We start from the raw sequence: 14,585 nt of genomic DNA on the forward strand, positions 1-14,585 counted from the left end.
TACTTTCAAGTCGTCTGATTTACGTTATTTTTCACATCAACTCAACATGATAGCAAACTCGTATTAAATGTGACCCTTTACATTGAACGTATACGATAAATTACATGAACATTTTATACGTAATTGTAATAGATAAAGTTATCATTTTAGGCAAAACATTTCTGTGAGTGTACAGAAATGATACAGAAATATATTAGAGATTCAATCCCTCTGCTACAAAGGCTGTGGTCCACATCTGGGCCAATCACGAGCCAACAATCCAGTCCAGACACACAGAGGGAAACAGGTGAACCATAAAAGGCAGCCTGATCAGGGTGTGGAGACAAGTTGAATGCAACAGAGAGAGACCCTGACTCAACACACACACACACACACACACACACACACACACACACACACACACACACACACACACACACACCAGGAGACTCACAGGCAGACAGGACGTGTCACAAGCCGCTGAATATGTCGGGCATCGCGAGCAAACTTGCGCACAACCGAGAGCGATCACACTGGATCGGGACCAACTCTCACGCGGGGAAGTACCTGGACCAGGACTACGAGGCTCTGAGGGAGAGCTGCCTGGAGACAGGGCGGCTGTTCGAGGATGACTGCTTCGAGGCTCTGCCCTCATCCCTGGGCGACGACAAGCTGGGGCCAAACTTCAACAGGGTGCAGGGCATCACCTGGAAGAGACCCACGGTGGGTAGAGGAGCAGCAGCAGACACGATGTGCTTTAACAAGAAAAGTGCAGTTATGTGTGTGTGTGTGTGTGTGTGTGTGTGTGTGTGTGTGTGTGTGTGTGTGTGTGTGTGTGTGTGTGTGTGTGTGTGTGTGAGAGAGCAAACAAACTGCATACAGATGTGTCATACTGATGTAGGGATTATAAAAGTTTGCAACATAACATTTTTTTGTGGGTTTTTTTCCACACAAGAGTTCCCTTTGCTTTTACAACTTTGTCAACTTGTGTTCAGATAACAGCTGGCTCGTCGCAGCCATCGCTTCCTTGACCCTCAACAAACAGGTTTTGACTCGGGTTGAACCCCACGACCAGAGCTTTGACGAGAACTACGCAGGCATCTTTCACTTCAAGGTTCAGTACATGGACACATGCCACAGCTGCATTCCTTTTAAGTGCTGCAGACAGGTTTGATTTTACGTGTTGTGTTCTCTTCTCTTCTCTTGTGGTTCAGTTCTGGCAGTTTGGGGAGTGGGTGGAGGTGGTGGTCGATGACCGTTTGCCCACCAAAGATGGAAAGCTGCTGTTTGTTCACTCAGAGGAGGGATCAGAGTTTTGGAGCGCACTGCTAGAGAAGGCCTATGCCAAGTATGAATGAAAAATCCTAATAACCATTGGAGGGATTGCCATGAAGTTGGAACTGACACTCATGTTCAGGATTATTTATAACAACTCTTGTAATCCTTTAGCTTTTCACTCTGTGTCCTCATTAGTTTAAACTTTTAATTGAGTCCAATACTTTGATTTAGGACCAGATGCCTGCAAAACTATTTACAATCCAACTATGGTTAACCATAGATTGTATATAAAAGTGGACGCTTCTCCATCTCCTCCCATTATCCAAAAATAAAGCCAAAATATCCTTGATACAAAGGCTGCCATCTTGCACCGATGACATTGTTTGGAGACAGTCTGGACAGTAGAGATCTTGAGATGCAGCCACTGTAACGAAGTGCCACTGATACAAGTGCTTCACCAATCGCGAGTCTGATTTGTAACCTATACTTCTGCCTGCCACCAGGGGGCATTCAAGGCGCTTTGGCTTAACTGCAAGGGAGCAGTGATGTTGTTCATTTAATATACAGTATGTGGTGAACATGGACCCATTATTCCTATTAAACACCAGCATGTTAGCATCCCTAACATCAGCACTGAACCTCACAGCCCAGTGGACACATGAGCACTTTGACTAACTATCCACTGTAGAATATGAAGATATATTTATCTGAAAAAACATTTATCATGTCAAGAATGTGTTTCAGCTCCATTTTAGACTGAGCTGTGGAACTGTGATAAGATTATTAATACAAATTTAATTCATTTTTTAGTGGGCCTATTGCAGTTAATTGGCACTATGCCCCTGGCCTTGTTGAATCACACCTGTAAGAGGACCCAGCCTTATTGACTCATCCTTTGTTTTTATGAGGGTGTTAAGTGTGTACTCTTCTGTCATGCGTGTAACCCAGAGAAATGTGTATACACCCAGTGGCAGGTAACTCTTGTTGTTTCACAGACTTATTTGTGTGTTCGAGGTGTGGGTGGAGTAGTTGTGTGGCGTTCACTTCACGGGGCTGCTTATTTGTGCAAAACACTATTCAACTTACTCACACTCAAATTCTAGTTCTGGCAACTGGAGATGCGTGAGTGAAGACGATCGGAAGAGGCTGACCAACCCTTCTGAGGACGGGGAGTTCTGGTAAATCTCACTGAAAACACTTCAACAGTCTCCAAACAGCAAACATATATATTGTCCGGACAACAAATACAAATCTCTAATGACACAAAAGGAGGAAAAAGTAGAGGATGTTCTTACGTTTGATTCGTTTTTATCTTTCTAGCTGCCTGAGGAGGTACGTAAGCAAAGATGAAGACACTTGCTGTTGCTTGGAGCCGTCATTTTTCATGAAGAATGAGCATTCAAAGCAACTGTCTCAATAGTGTTCAATTCAAAATATAAAAACAAGGAGGTCCAATGGATGATGTGTATGCAGTGCCCTCATGTGACCAAACTGCACATGTCTTTTTCCAGTACTCTGGCAAAAGGGAGGTTCACCTGAAGGGGGACTTCTTCCAGGACAACCGCTCAGCAGCGCGCTCCGAGACCTTCGTCAACCTGCGAGAAGTGTGCGGCCGCTGCTGTCTTCCCCCTGGAGAGTACCTCATCATCCCCTCCACCTTCCAGCCCGACGAAAATGGAGACTTCTATATGCGGGTGTTCTGTGAGAAAGGGGCTGATTTCCAGTACGCTCATTTCATTAAAAAAAAAGAAGCTATTTCGTGATAACGAAGAGTATGTAATTTATAATCACAGCGTTCAAAATGACACTATGATGTGACTTTTGGCTTTCAGGGAGATTGATGATCCTGCCTGGACTGCCATGTCGAGGAGGTAAATCATATCCCTTGATGTATGCTGTATATGATGTATAGTGATATGAATATTTTACAGAGGAGAAATCATTTTTATTTTGTCATCAATAGATTGATACTGATGAAGATGACATCAGTGACGGTTTCAGGAAACTGTTCGGACAGTTTGCCGGACACGTAAGCAGGCTCAATATTTTAAAGTGTCATCGTAAAGGTTTTCAGTCAGTGTTCCTGTGATTTACAGTCTTTGTCATGTGATTCTTAGGATGTGGAGATTTGTGTGTTTGAGCTGCAGAGAATCCTCAACAGAGCGGTGATGAACAGTAAGAGACTTTATTTCTTTCTTATGGTTCAGCTATTTCCATCAGGAGAGAATTCAAGGTGATGTTATATAAATTAGTCTATTTGGCGCTTTGGCGATGTCATCAAGGTTGAAAGGGGTTGTGGCTGAACAGTATAGGAACCCACAGGGGTGTAGCTGGGCTCGACTAGGGATCTGGATATGAAGACGATGGAGACTCGAGGAGGAGGTTCGCAGCAAATCACTGAAATGGCACCTGATGGCGACAGACAGGAGAAGAGATTTATAGTTTGACAGCAACAACATGATTTCCTAAATGAGATCATGGCAAAATCTGATTGGATTACCACGAACACCCGTTGAACAGTCAGCTGATTAGAAGAGGTGGGGAGAGTGAGAGAGAACTGGACATACAGAAAGTTTTCCCTTCATTAATATGCACCTCACACTGTAAAGCAATGCATGCCTGTGTTTTATTCATTCTAACCCTCAGGGGACGACATCAAAACCAGTGGATTCAGTCTGACAACTTGCCGCAACATGGTCAACCTGCTGGATGTATCCTGCCTTCATGTTCTAAGTTACTGTGTGTCAGAAGAAATACACTAAATCTTTAACATCTTAGCATCAAGTTTATTCCATTTTTTAGAGTCTACCTTTTGGGAAATGCACATTCTGACAGTCAGTGCAGTGTGGGCTGATATGGTACTAGATTCAAAATATTAATTTTCATAAAATCCTTACTTTATGCATTTTGATTATATTTTAAACTTCCATGTAACTTTATCACACAAGTTCAATGTAAAGGGTCACATTTAGTGAAGTAATACTTGTATGTTTAATATATATATTTAATGTTTCATGTATATATTGAACATTAAATATATATGTATATATTGTATAAGTGAACTTTATTGAATCAAAGCACTCAAGTTATTCGATTTATTCACACTTACTCAGCATTGTAGAAAACATGTGAAAAATGTGATCTCTTTTCCTGGTTCGTGTCAGTGCATGTGCTGCAGCAGTTTGGACAAGCTGCAAAGCTGCAAAGCAGAGGTCTTCAACAGGGGGTGCGCGACCCCTAGGGGGTCCGCGGAGGTACTACAATTTTTTTAATTAAAAACATTTTTTTTCAACCAATTTGGCCTTTGGTCCTTGGCCTGAAAAACGTTGAAGACGCCTGCTCTAAAGACTTACTGGTGCAGCCTGGTAATAAGGAGGAAGGGTTAGTTCAAGTCTGGAGATAAAGAAAGATCTGGAGTAATTTTTTTGCATCTTTTTGTGCCCGACGTGCCCAATGTTTTTGTCCTTGTACATTTTTGTATTTGTTTTAATTGTAAATCAAAGGAAAAATCTGGAACAAAGATTTCTGATGGTTTCACTGGAGGCAAGGGTGATAGCTATATCTTAGATAATGTATCTCTGAGGCATTAAGTATTAGGAGTTCAATTTATAATAAGAGATAAGCTGTTGGTCATCCAGGTTTAAAACATGCTTGAAGTTTAGCTGATTACTTTCCTCTGGTTTCATAGATAACATAACTGGGTGTTTCCTGAAAATGTTTCAAAAAATAAAGGTTTGATTGACCCGCCTACAAATTCATGTGTTAGAGGACCAGAGCCTGCCACACATGACTCTGTGTGGGGGTTTGGGTTGTCACAATTATCCTTAACATAGTCCTCAAAGAAAGATGGATGCAACAAGCTGGGATTGGTAGAATTTAAGATCCTGTGGTCAAAGATTGAGAAGTTCCTGGTGTGTTCCTTATCTGTTTGTGTGGACATTAACATACAATGTGTAACATACATACATGAGTAGACTGGTGCTGTATAATATTAATGCTGGGTTCTCTATTAGGATCTTTACAAAGAGAAAGACATAGACCGAAGTGGCTGTATGAGTTCCTCTGAGATGCGGATGGCCGTTGAGGAGGCTGGTGAGAAATCTGTGACACAGATTACATTTTTTTTTAAATTATTTCTCAACACTGTACATCCATGCATGACATATTCTGGTGGGTGAATTTCATTACTTTTGTGTTTTTCTCCAATTTGGGCAGGTTTCTCTCTAAACAACCCTATGCATCAGATTATTGTGGCCCGTTACAGTGAACCAGACCTCTCCATCGACTTTGACAATTTTGTGTGCTGCCTGATTCGCTTGGAGTTGCTCTTTAGTGAGTTTTTGTCCTCGTCACCGTCTTGTCAATCCCTCTGCCCCACCCAAACGTCATGTCAATTAAGTTCTGATGTTGAATTTTCTTTGACACCAGAGACCTTCAAGATACTGGAAAGGGATGGGACAGGTCACATAGAGTTGGGTTTTTCTCAGGTAAGAGCCCGTTTGTGATCATGAAACATGAACATAAAACAGGGGATTTATAAACTGCAGAGCGAAGTGTGTTTATGTGTGTCGTCCACAGTGGCTGTATCTGGCGATGGTGTAGAGGACTGTTTACAGGGGAAGGATCCAGTTTTGTGTTGAAGTATCATCATATCTGGGTATTTGCTGCAGGTTTTCTGGTGAATGTCTTTTTTGCGGTGAATGGATATTAAATTTCAGTGAAAACTATTCCCGATTGTCTGATTATCCATTAACAAAATAATGCCACAGTCAAATAATAATGTTTAATTGGTATTCAAGAAAACAATATAGATTTACACAGTTTGTATGTGCTGTTCTTTCAAGAAGTAACCTCAATCACTTTGTTGGACATTTTGCGAAACACAATAATTGGTTTTCTTGCAGATTGATACTGATCTCAAACCAGTATGGTAAAGATGAAGCAACAGCCAGCAGCCGATTAACTTTGCTTAGCTTAGATTGAACGCATAGGAAACAGTTTTGGTTTCCAAACAGCTGCTAATATCCTCCTACTAGCACCTCTCAAGCTCACCAAGCAACACTCTATATCTCATTTGTCAAATGTCAGTTTTACACTTATCTTTTGCATAGATCATACTACTGAGATAACAATGGGATTCAGCCTCAGAGGTAATGGTGGGAAGATTATTTTTACATTTACATAAGAGCCCAGTCAGCTGTTTCCCCCTGATCCCTGTCTCTATGTTAATGTCAGGTAAAAGAAGAGCCAACTTTGAAAACATATCTGACCACACCCAACAATAGTCATACAACAGACATGAAACTTGAACCGAGGTGAGAACAACAATGTTTTTTCTCCATGCAAAAGTTTGAGGAGGTCTGGATGAAGTCAGGGCTTACAACTAAACATGGTCTTAAGAACAATCTTATTTTAACTTATGAGTCACAACACTTTTCTAAAGCCTTATATAAAAAACTAATGACTCAGCATGTAGCAGGTATTCTTCATACACACCCTGACACTGTCATTGTATGCACATTGTTCTTCTATATGTCGCACTATATGCAAGAGGAATGCTTGTAGATATTTCACAAAACACATGTTGACAATATGAATGTTTGGTATACAAGCCATCCTTTAACCTGTGGGGAACTATTCTTAAGAACCTTTCAAATAATTCAAGGACATATGAGCCATTTCAAGGAAGAACATTTTCATCTGTAGAGGTTCTTTATTAAAATTCCGTTTGTGTTGGTTTTGGTTTAATTGATGCTGTTTCTCTCATAAACAGAGGAAACAGTAGTTCAAATTAACACTTTCCTGAAAAAGTTTCAACTGTTATAGAATCCGTAAGATGTTCCACATGTTGTTTTATGCATTTAAGAATTCTGACTCACACACATCTTCTTCTGCTGCTTATTATGATGATGATGATGATGATTGTTATTGTTGTTGATGTTATTATTATTACTACCTCGGCCAAGGGTTAGGGTTTTTTTTTTTACTTTCTTTAACATTGTGAGATAGGGCACATTTTTCTTTGATTTCTCAAGTAATTATGTGTAGATCTTGAAATATTTAGGGGGTTGGTATAGAAGAGTGTGTGCAATTTGGTGTGGATGTAGCTGAGAAATGTAATGTCTTAGCACAAGGGCGGCCTAGGTGGAGGTATGTGCTCTATTGAGAACAATTCTAGTTATTATTACACTTCCGTATAATATATTTGGTAGTTCAGACATGAACCAGCAGATGTCAGAGTGCCTATAGAGTAGAGGTGTGCGGCTTTGACGTCACTGACTGGGTTGTGGCCGGACTTGCTGTGTGCTTGCAGCAGCATGCAGTTTTTCACTCACAGCGCTATGCAGCAGCCATTTCCTGCCCTGTGTGCTTCAAGATTGTGTTTCTTTTATAACTCTGAAAACTTTGTGCTGGCTGCCATTAGCTCTGGTAGGGCAGGCCTTACCACAGTTATGATAATAAACAACCCTCGAGCTACAAAATGAGAGTTTTCAGTGGATAACTCTATTGTACTTTTGCTGAAGGGACTGTCAACAGTTTGATATATATGATAATGTCTCTTTTTTTTCTTCACAAATAACTGGTTTCGACGCTCGCAGTGCAAGTGTCAGCCAGTGTAAGTTTTGACATGCTGACATTTAGACACCCTGCTTTTTGGAACAGGATGTGGGACGGGCCTCTGACTCTGTAAACCACAAATCCTCACAGGAAGCCAAGCTACTGTGATGTTGAAGCACAGTATCTGTATTCAAAAACAGTCACTGTAGAGGTGGAGTTTATTATGTTCTAAATTCTACAACAAGGGGAACTAAATTATGTGTATCATCCAAAACGTAGGTGAAGATTATTCTTCTCTCGTTTTACAATACCCCGGGACAGACGTTCACACAGGAAGTTACTGTTTTTGTCGCTGGCAGTTGCTGTAATTCAGATATTTTGCCACAACACAGAGATGAGGGGCTCTACTTCCTCACTTGTTTTACATCTCTACAAGCCTATCCATGTGCCACTCACAAGATATTTATATTATCTTATGCAATAAAAATAGTAGTTGTTTCTTTTTGTATTATTAACATTTTAAGTAACTAACGAATGGAGAAACATACTTTCAACCATCGGAAAAACATGATGTAAGATCAGAGGAGGTTCCTGTGAACTAAGCCCCGGATTTTATTTTACACTTCTGGACTTTACAGATTGTATCATCATAAAGACAGATATATAAGGTTAATTCAGTTTAAATGCGTTCGTTCTTTGACCTGATGGGGTTCTGACTGCGGGTGAACCCTTGTCTTTTGTACTGGTTTGTACAGTCTTTGATTTGGTGCAGTTTTACTATAGCCAGACCAACTGAATGTCGTATATGCTGTAAATATATTAAATATATGCATATTCCCACACTTTATACCTATTAGTTTGGGCCTCTGACACAGAGAGAAGAAAAGGCCTGACAGAGTCTGCGTGGCCTCGCAGAAAATGAAGAGAAAAGCTGAGTTACCAAATAAAATTTTACCCTTAAAATTCACATCAGTCTAATTTACACACTTTGGTGGTGTGTGTGTTCAAGTATAACTGGATTGTAACCAGGTATGTTTTTGAACATCTGACTACTGACTAATCTGATGGATAGGCACATCTCTCTTCCCACAGGTAGGGCAAGTAAATCCTTTTGGCACATCTGCACACTCATCTTACCCTTTACCATATAAGGCCACTGAGCTGCGTCCCACAGGCAGATAAGTTAAAAATGTGGACAGGTTTGCTCTCCATATAAGGGTGTCATGTACCGCACCCACCCATGACTGGCTCAAGCTCACCTAGGCTTTCAAAACCTCAAAAGGAAGGCGTCTACAATACTGAACTCAAGCAGATGGAAACGCTGACCAAAAAAAAAAGAAGCTTGCCCTGTATAGCGGCGCATATATTTTCACTGTGATTTAACACGCCGACGGTGACTGCAATGAGAATAAATGCACAGAGTTTGCTGAGGTTGCAAGCAGCTGAAACTGTCACACCTGGGAAGAGGCTGGGCCAACTTTTGGAGGTGTGCTCATTTACCACAGCCCCTCCCCCCCCCCATGAGTCAACCTGCTCTCTCTACTTATGACCCTTCTGCGTTGAGGCTGCTGCTGCCATTTTTGTCTGCTGCCTGCTCCTTCACACATCTGAAGCAAAATGGTGAGTAACTTCCTCAAAGCATTTCACTGGACCGACTTTCATTGTGTCAGTGAATAACTTTTTCTCTTTGATGTGTGTGCACCACTGGACATGCAATGTAGAGGTGACACTCTGAAATGCCATATCTTCATTTTAATGAAATCTGAAAATGAAAAGATTAACTCAGACATTATGTCTGAGTATAAGATTTACATTTGATGTTATTTGAGGTGGAAAAAAGCTTTGCAAGTGAACACAGAGTTTGGTGTTTGACTTGTTCAAGGTGTGGTTTTGCCTCCAAAATGGAGGGAGCTTTGTTTGTGCTTGAAACTTGTTCTGAGAGAGTCCTCCGGGGGTGTCTTTCTTGTACCAACTTGTTCCACAATGACTGGAATGTGACCGAGGCCTTGAAGATTCACAGGGAAGCTAAGCTCATGGCACGTTACTGAAAGAAAGCTGACACGATAAAGCTGACACAATATTTATAAAGTGTCTAAATGGCATGAACACTATTCGACAAAGTCTAGTTTTAAAGAACTTCCTGTTTCTTCATTTTTCACTTCTGCTTTCGGTCTCGAAAACCAAAGCACAACTGCACATCTGCTCGAATATGAGCCAATCCTCCCCAAGTGTTTAAACTGTGATAAGTTTTCCATCTTGGAGCTTTAATCATACACCTAACGGAGAAATGAGAAGTGCTTGTGTGTAGAACTTATTTAATCCCATATTCAAAATGTTGAGGAAATAGAACTTTTTTGAATGATATGAATGAGATTGAACCATTTGCACTTTTTAGACATTGTTTTATATAACAATTATAGCTGCATTTGTCTTATGATCTGCCTTCAAGCTTTAGTATGTCAATCATTATACATTTGGCTTGATTTTACACAAATCAAGCCATGACAACAGTGTTGATTGTCTTTTTTAATTGTTTGTACCAATGGTGACTTGAAACGTTTTGTGTTTTTCTCAACAGGCGTCTGGAGTCAAGTGTTCTGATGAAGTGATGGTCCTCTACAATGAGATGAGACTGGTGAAAAATGATTCAAATCAGCAGGAACGCATCAGATTGGTAGTGTTTGAGGTAAAGGGCAGCTTCATCGAACCGACCACAGTTTTGAGGCAAAAAGATCTGAATGACGAGGAGAATGTCTACAAGGTTTTCCTGGCGCAGATGCCCAAGGACAAATGCCGCTACCTCCTGTATGACTGCCACTATACAACACAGGACTCGCCCAAAGAAGAACTTGTACTTGTGATGTGGTAAGTCCTTGCACTGCAATGGAATTATAAGAAACTATTGTTAAATTATTGTCTCCAACTGCACCCTAAACCTGTAGCAGACTACAGAGTCAACAAGCAATATACTGTGGCATGGCGAGTGTCGAGTAAGTGAATAAGAGATGACCTAATTTCTTTCATTTTATAAGCAAGATTGTTTTTTTTATTTCACAGTTTCACAATAACTGGTTTAGTGAGATTCTTGGTCCGTCTCGGATGCGCTGCTCTCTTTTCGACGACCTTTAGGTTGCCTTGTTTAGGTGTGGGTGATGATGCAGGAAATGCTTTCTCCTGATACCTCCCCCATGTAGTTTGTATTTGTGTAGGTGTGGCTGCGCAGTAGAACAGTGCACCACCACTCCAGTCTGCTGAATCCTCCTGAAGGTCTTCTGCAGTCAAACACAGGCTCTGATTTTCCTCTAGCAGTTTACTCAGGAACCTTTCTTGTTCTTCCCATCCTCGACTTGGCCTCCACTGTTCCTATTACCTGTTATTTCTTTAACGGTTATAATTTCTTTGCTAGTGTAATGGAAAATGATACCATTATACCACACTATATATTATCTCTGCTTATGCATACTATTTCTGCTTGTGTCACTGCCAAGATGACATCAGAGCCACAAATCTGAGACTGTGCTCGTCTCCCCCAACTAGGACCTCGAAGTGGCCTTCAGCCTATGTCTTATCTCATGGTATTTTAAAAATTTTATACTAAGGTGACACTTTCCTGTTTATGTATGTGAATAATTATGTCAATGGTGATTTCTCTTCCTATCAGGACTCCTGATACATCAACATGCAAAGACAAAATGATCTACGCCAGCTCAAAGCAATACATTAAGCATGCCATTGGAGGTACGTGTTGTTCCACTTCTTTCAATACCTTTTTTTTTAAAAAACTGATTCTGGTAGAAGCTTAGAGCGCACGTTGCATTGGGGCTTTGTGTGTAACACCCTGTTCGTGTCCTCCACAGGTGCCAAGCACACGATGGAGTTCAATGACAACTCAGACTACGAGATCAGTGCCTTTGCAAAAGAACTTGGGAAAGACATTTCGAAGATTGAGGGCCACGCTTTTGCAAGCAAAAACTAATAAAGCATAAAAAGGGATTTGAGATGAGGACACCAGGGCTTCTAAATTAACCTCTGTTTTAAGGATTGGGTCGTCACAGTTTAAAGGGAAGGGTTGGGCATTGAATTAGATTCCTGTTACACAAACGTCTGAGGTCTGTGCTCTACTACACGTTCTAGTCACACCAGCTTGTTGACATAATTTAATTAATGATTGGACATATTCATACATTGATACTATTGTCTGTCACTTGACTCTTGGTAACAATTACAAGTGATGGCTGTTATGTACAAACCGTACATACATGATGTTAGAACCATGCCTATTCCATCTGCTTGCTTTTGGGATTGGTTAATAACTTATCTGCATACAGCTATATCTTACACACCCTGTTAGGTGTCCAGGTCAAAATAGCCGGGCTAAAACTCTGATATCTGTTTTTCTAGACTGTTACACTTTAATGAATACATAATAGTACGACTTTTACAAAGAAAAATGATTTCAATGAAAATGCAGTAGTCGTTGCATTGAGTATTGTCAAATAAATTTGATGCAATCAATTAAGTCTGTGTGTGTGTTCTTTACCTGATGATTTCATGATTGACAATGTTGCTGGTATTCTGCCCTTTGATCAGCCCTCCTGAGATTGTTTTTGCAAGTCGCCCATTTACATTACAACCCGCTGTAATTACAATTGGTGCCTCGTTATTGGGTGAAAATGGAGCCTATAATTAGCAGATGGCTGCAGGGGGGAGGGTCTTGGCACAAGGATTCTGCCTCCATTCACAAAACCTTAGGCCTTTTGGTGTTATACTTTCAGGTTCTATTTAAAGAGTTACCCAAATGACGCCAGCTTGTAGGTTCTAAATTATAACTAGATTTAAAGTGTGTGTGTGCGTGTGTGTGTGTGTGTGCGCTAGATAGTCCTGTGGGAAGACCGCGGTTTGAGGAAGTCTAGTAAAGAAAGCGAGCAAAGTATGCTGACCTGGTAGCTAAGTGCTGGAGGAACGGATGGAAAGCTTGCTGTGAGCCGGTGGAAGTGGGATGTCTGCTTTGCAGGCCAGGCTCAGCTACATCTGGTCCTGAGGTACTTCAGTATCTGTGGGCTGGACGAGAGTCATTAGAACATTTTCAGAAGCTGCATAGAGGTCTTCCTGTTTCTTTATTTGAAAGGAACAGTGCTCATTATTTGAAAGACAAAACACCCAATTTTCATCTGTTGTCCCTAGCCAGTATGTTACGCTATGCTGACTCAACTTCAAACCAAACCAATCCAGCCCTTTCCCTGTATTCAAACTTAGTGGCTCCAGTTTCATATTTATTAAAGACGTGAGTGGCGTCAATTTCATTTTACACAACAGGAAATGAAGATAATTCCCTGTGTTTTCAGACAATTTAGTTTTTTATTGTTTAATTTCACATCCTCAAATAGTTGACTGTTGAAGATATTACCTTCAGAGTGTCATCTGCCTGGAAGCCATTTGCAAATCTGCATGGACACAGCACCTCCTCCCTTCAGCTTCAGGCCTGTGCCCTCACACCACCTGTCACCTCTGCTTACAGTTGCTCAACATGCTTAGTTTGGAAGTGACCACAATGAAATGCGGTTCAGGTGAAACAGGTTTTAAAACCTTTTTCCTTTGCCTTCGTAAACTAACTGTGTTAAAGCTAGGGTTGCTAATCGTGGAAAAGGTAGCTAGAGCAGGCATCCCACCATCTCCCGTCAGCCCTCTCGTCGAAGCTACACCCCCAAAACACATAAAGACGACTTTTCTGTGACTCGTTTCTTAACTCCTGGCTATTGTCTCTGCCTCAGCCAGGTATGTTTCCGCCTGAGGGCTGCGTCACTGATCTGCGTCACTGATCTGCGTCTCACAGGCCCAGCTCTAGACTACTCAGACTGGGGAGGGGGAGCAATTAGAAATTCGGGATGGGCACCTTTTCCCACAGTAGACTTAGTGTGAGCATTTTTCCGAGTTTTAAAGAACTTGTCACAATAGAAAATTACACCAAGCTGTGGTATAATTATAATAATAATTCTTTCAATTAAAAATGATTATAACTATGAGAACATAGCCAAGAAGAACATAGCCTATATAGAGTTTACAAACAGTTCAACATGAAATATGAAAATGTGTTAAAATTGTTCAAAGTAAGAATTGAGTGTAGTGCTGCTCACACCTGATAGGCTTACTTCTCTATTAAATTCTTAACCTATTCTTCATGTGTAAACAATTTTGGGTGCACTTGTATGTATAGTGGTAATGTTTAAGAATTTACATAGTAGTGCATTAACTTGATACTGAGTGAGCGTTGATAAACATTGGGAAAAAGTCAAATGCTAAATATTGTAGATAGCTGTGCTTGCTAGCTATTTATCTAGTAAAATATAACAACTACCAGCAGTGACTAAGCAACATCTTTTTAACACAACACTACAACAAACAATACAATAATTTAAAAACAAAAACAAGCTTTAATAAGATGAAGAATTCTAATAAGAATATTAATATGCTTCCCCTGTCACATATTAGTCTACAAATGCTTTGCATGCAGAATGAACACTGGGGAATAGCTTCTTTTGTACTTATAGTGTCCAACTGGGGCTGGGTATCGCCACTGATTTCCCAATTTGATTCGACTCTGATGAACAAGGTCTGGATTCAATTCGATTTCCGATTTTATTTGATTCAATATCGATTCAGTTAAGGATATTTCATTGTACAATAACAATTTTGCTTGAAAATGAAACAAATTCTCAAAGAACTAAATCTGTAAACTGCAAGGAAACCTATGTTATCATTATTGTGATAAA

General features: G+C 40.5%; 3 protein-coding genes across 3 annotated transcripts; all 3 read left to right on the forward strand.

Annotated features, from left to right (window-relative positions):
* The first annotated feature begins 368 nt into the window (after positions 1 to 368).
* Positions 369 to 5,859, forward strand: LOC117775632 (calpain-2 catalytic subunit-like). Its single transcript, XM_034608967.1, has 10 exons — positions 369 to 748; positions 975 to 1,093; positions 1,194 to 1,331; positions 2,769 to 2,958; positions 3,904 to 3,968; positions 5,100 to 5,168; positions 5,271 to 5,349; positions 5,473 to 5,589; positions 5,686 to 5,744; positions 5,836 to 5,859. The coding sequence occupies exons 1-10, from the start codon at positions 466 to 468 to the stop codon at positions 5,857 to 5,859; spliced, it is 1,143 nt and encodes a 380-aa protein (XP_034464858.1). The 5' UTR covers positions 369 to 465.
* On the forward strand, positions 2,685 to 3,656 carry LOC117776085 (calpain-2 catalytic subunit-like). The gene is given in 4 exon segments (XM_034609809.1): positions 2,685 to 2,980; positions 3,090 to 3,105; positions 3,108 to 3,128; positions 3,221 to 3,656. Coding segments are annotated over 4 exon segments (432 nt in total). The 5' UTR covers positions 2,685 to 2,711; the 3' UTR covers positions 3,347 to 3,656.
* A 3,448-nt stretch (positions 5,860 to 9,307) lies between the features above and the next one.
* Positions 9,308 to 12,330, forward strand: cfl1l (cofilin 1 (non-muscle), like). The gene is made up of 4 exons (XM_034608794.1): positions 9,308 to 9,435; positions 10,394 to 10,680; positions 11,477 to 11,553; positions 11,673 to 12,330. The coding sequence occupies exons 1-4, from the start codon at positions 9,433 to 9,435 to the stop codon at positions 11,789 to 11,791; spliced, it is 486 nt and encodes a 161-aa protein (XP_034464685.1). The 5' UTR covers positions 9,308 to 9,432; the 3' UTR covers positions 11,792 to 12,330.
* The last annotated feature ends 2,255 nt before the right edge of the window (positions 12,331 to 14,585 follow it).

This window comes from Hippoglossus hippoglossus, chromosome 15 (genome assembly GCF_009819705.1).
Source record: "Hippoglossus hippoglossus isolate fHipHip1 chromosome 15, fHipHip1.pri, whole genome shotgun sequence".
In the NCBI taxonomy this organism is placed as follows: domain Eukaryota; kingdom Metazoa; phylum Chordata; class Actinopteri; order Pleuronectiformes; family Pleuronectidae; genus Hippoglossus; species Hippoglossus hippoglossus.

Coding starts and splice junctions, on each gene's coding strand:
- LOC117775632 (XM_034608967.1), top strand. CDS start 466: ATGTCGGGCATCGCGAGCAAACTTGCGCACAACCGAGAGCGATCACAC. Junction 5,169..5,270: donor CAAAGATTGAGAAGTTCCTG/GTGTGTTCCTTA, acceptor GTTCTCTATTAG/GATCTTTACAAAGAGAAAGA. Junction 5,745..5,835: donor TAGAGTTGGGTTTTTCTCAG/GTAAGAGCCCGT, acceptor TGTCGTCCACAG/TGGCTGTATCTGGCGATGGT.
- cfl1l (XM_034608794.1), top strand. Junction 10,681..11,476: donor GAACTTGTACTTGTGATGTG/GTAAGTCCTTGC, acceptor TCTTCCTATCAG/GACTCCTGATACATCAACAT. Junction 11,554..11,672: donor CATTAAGCATGCCATTGGAG/GTACGTGTTGTT, acceptor TGTCCTCCACAG/GTGCCAAGCACACGATGGAG.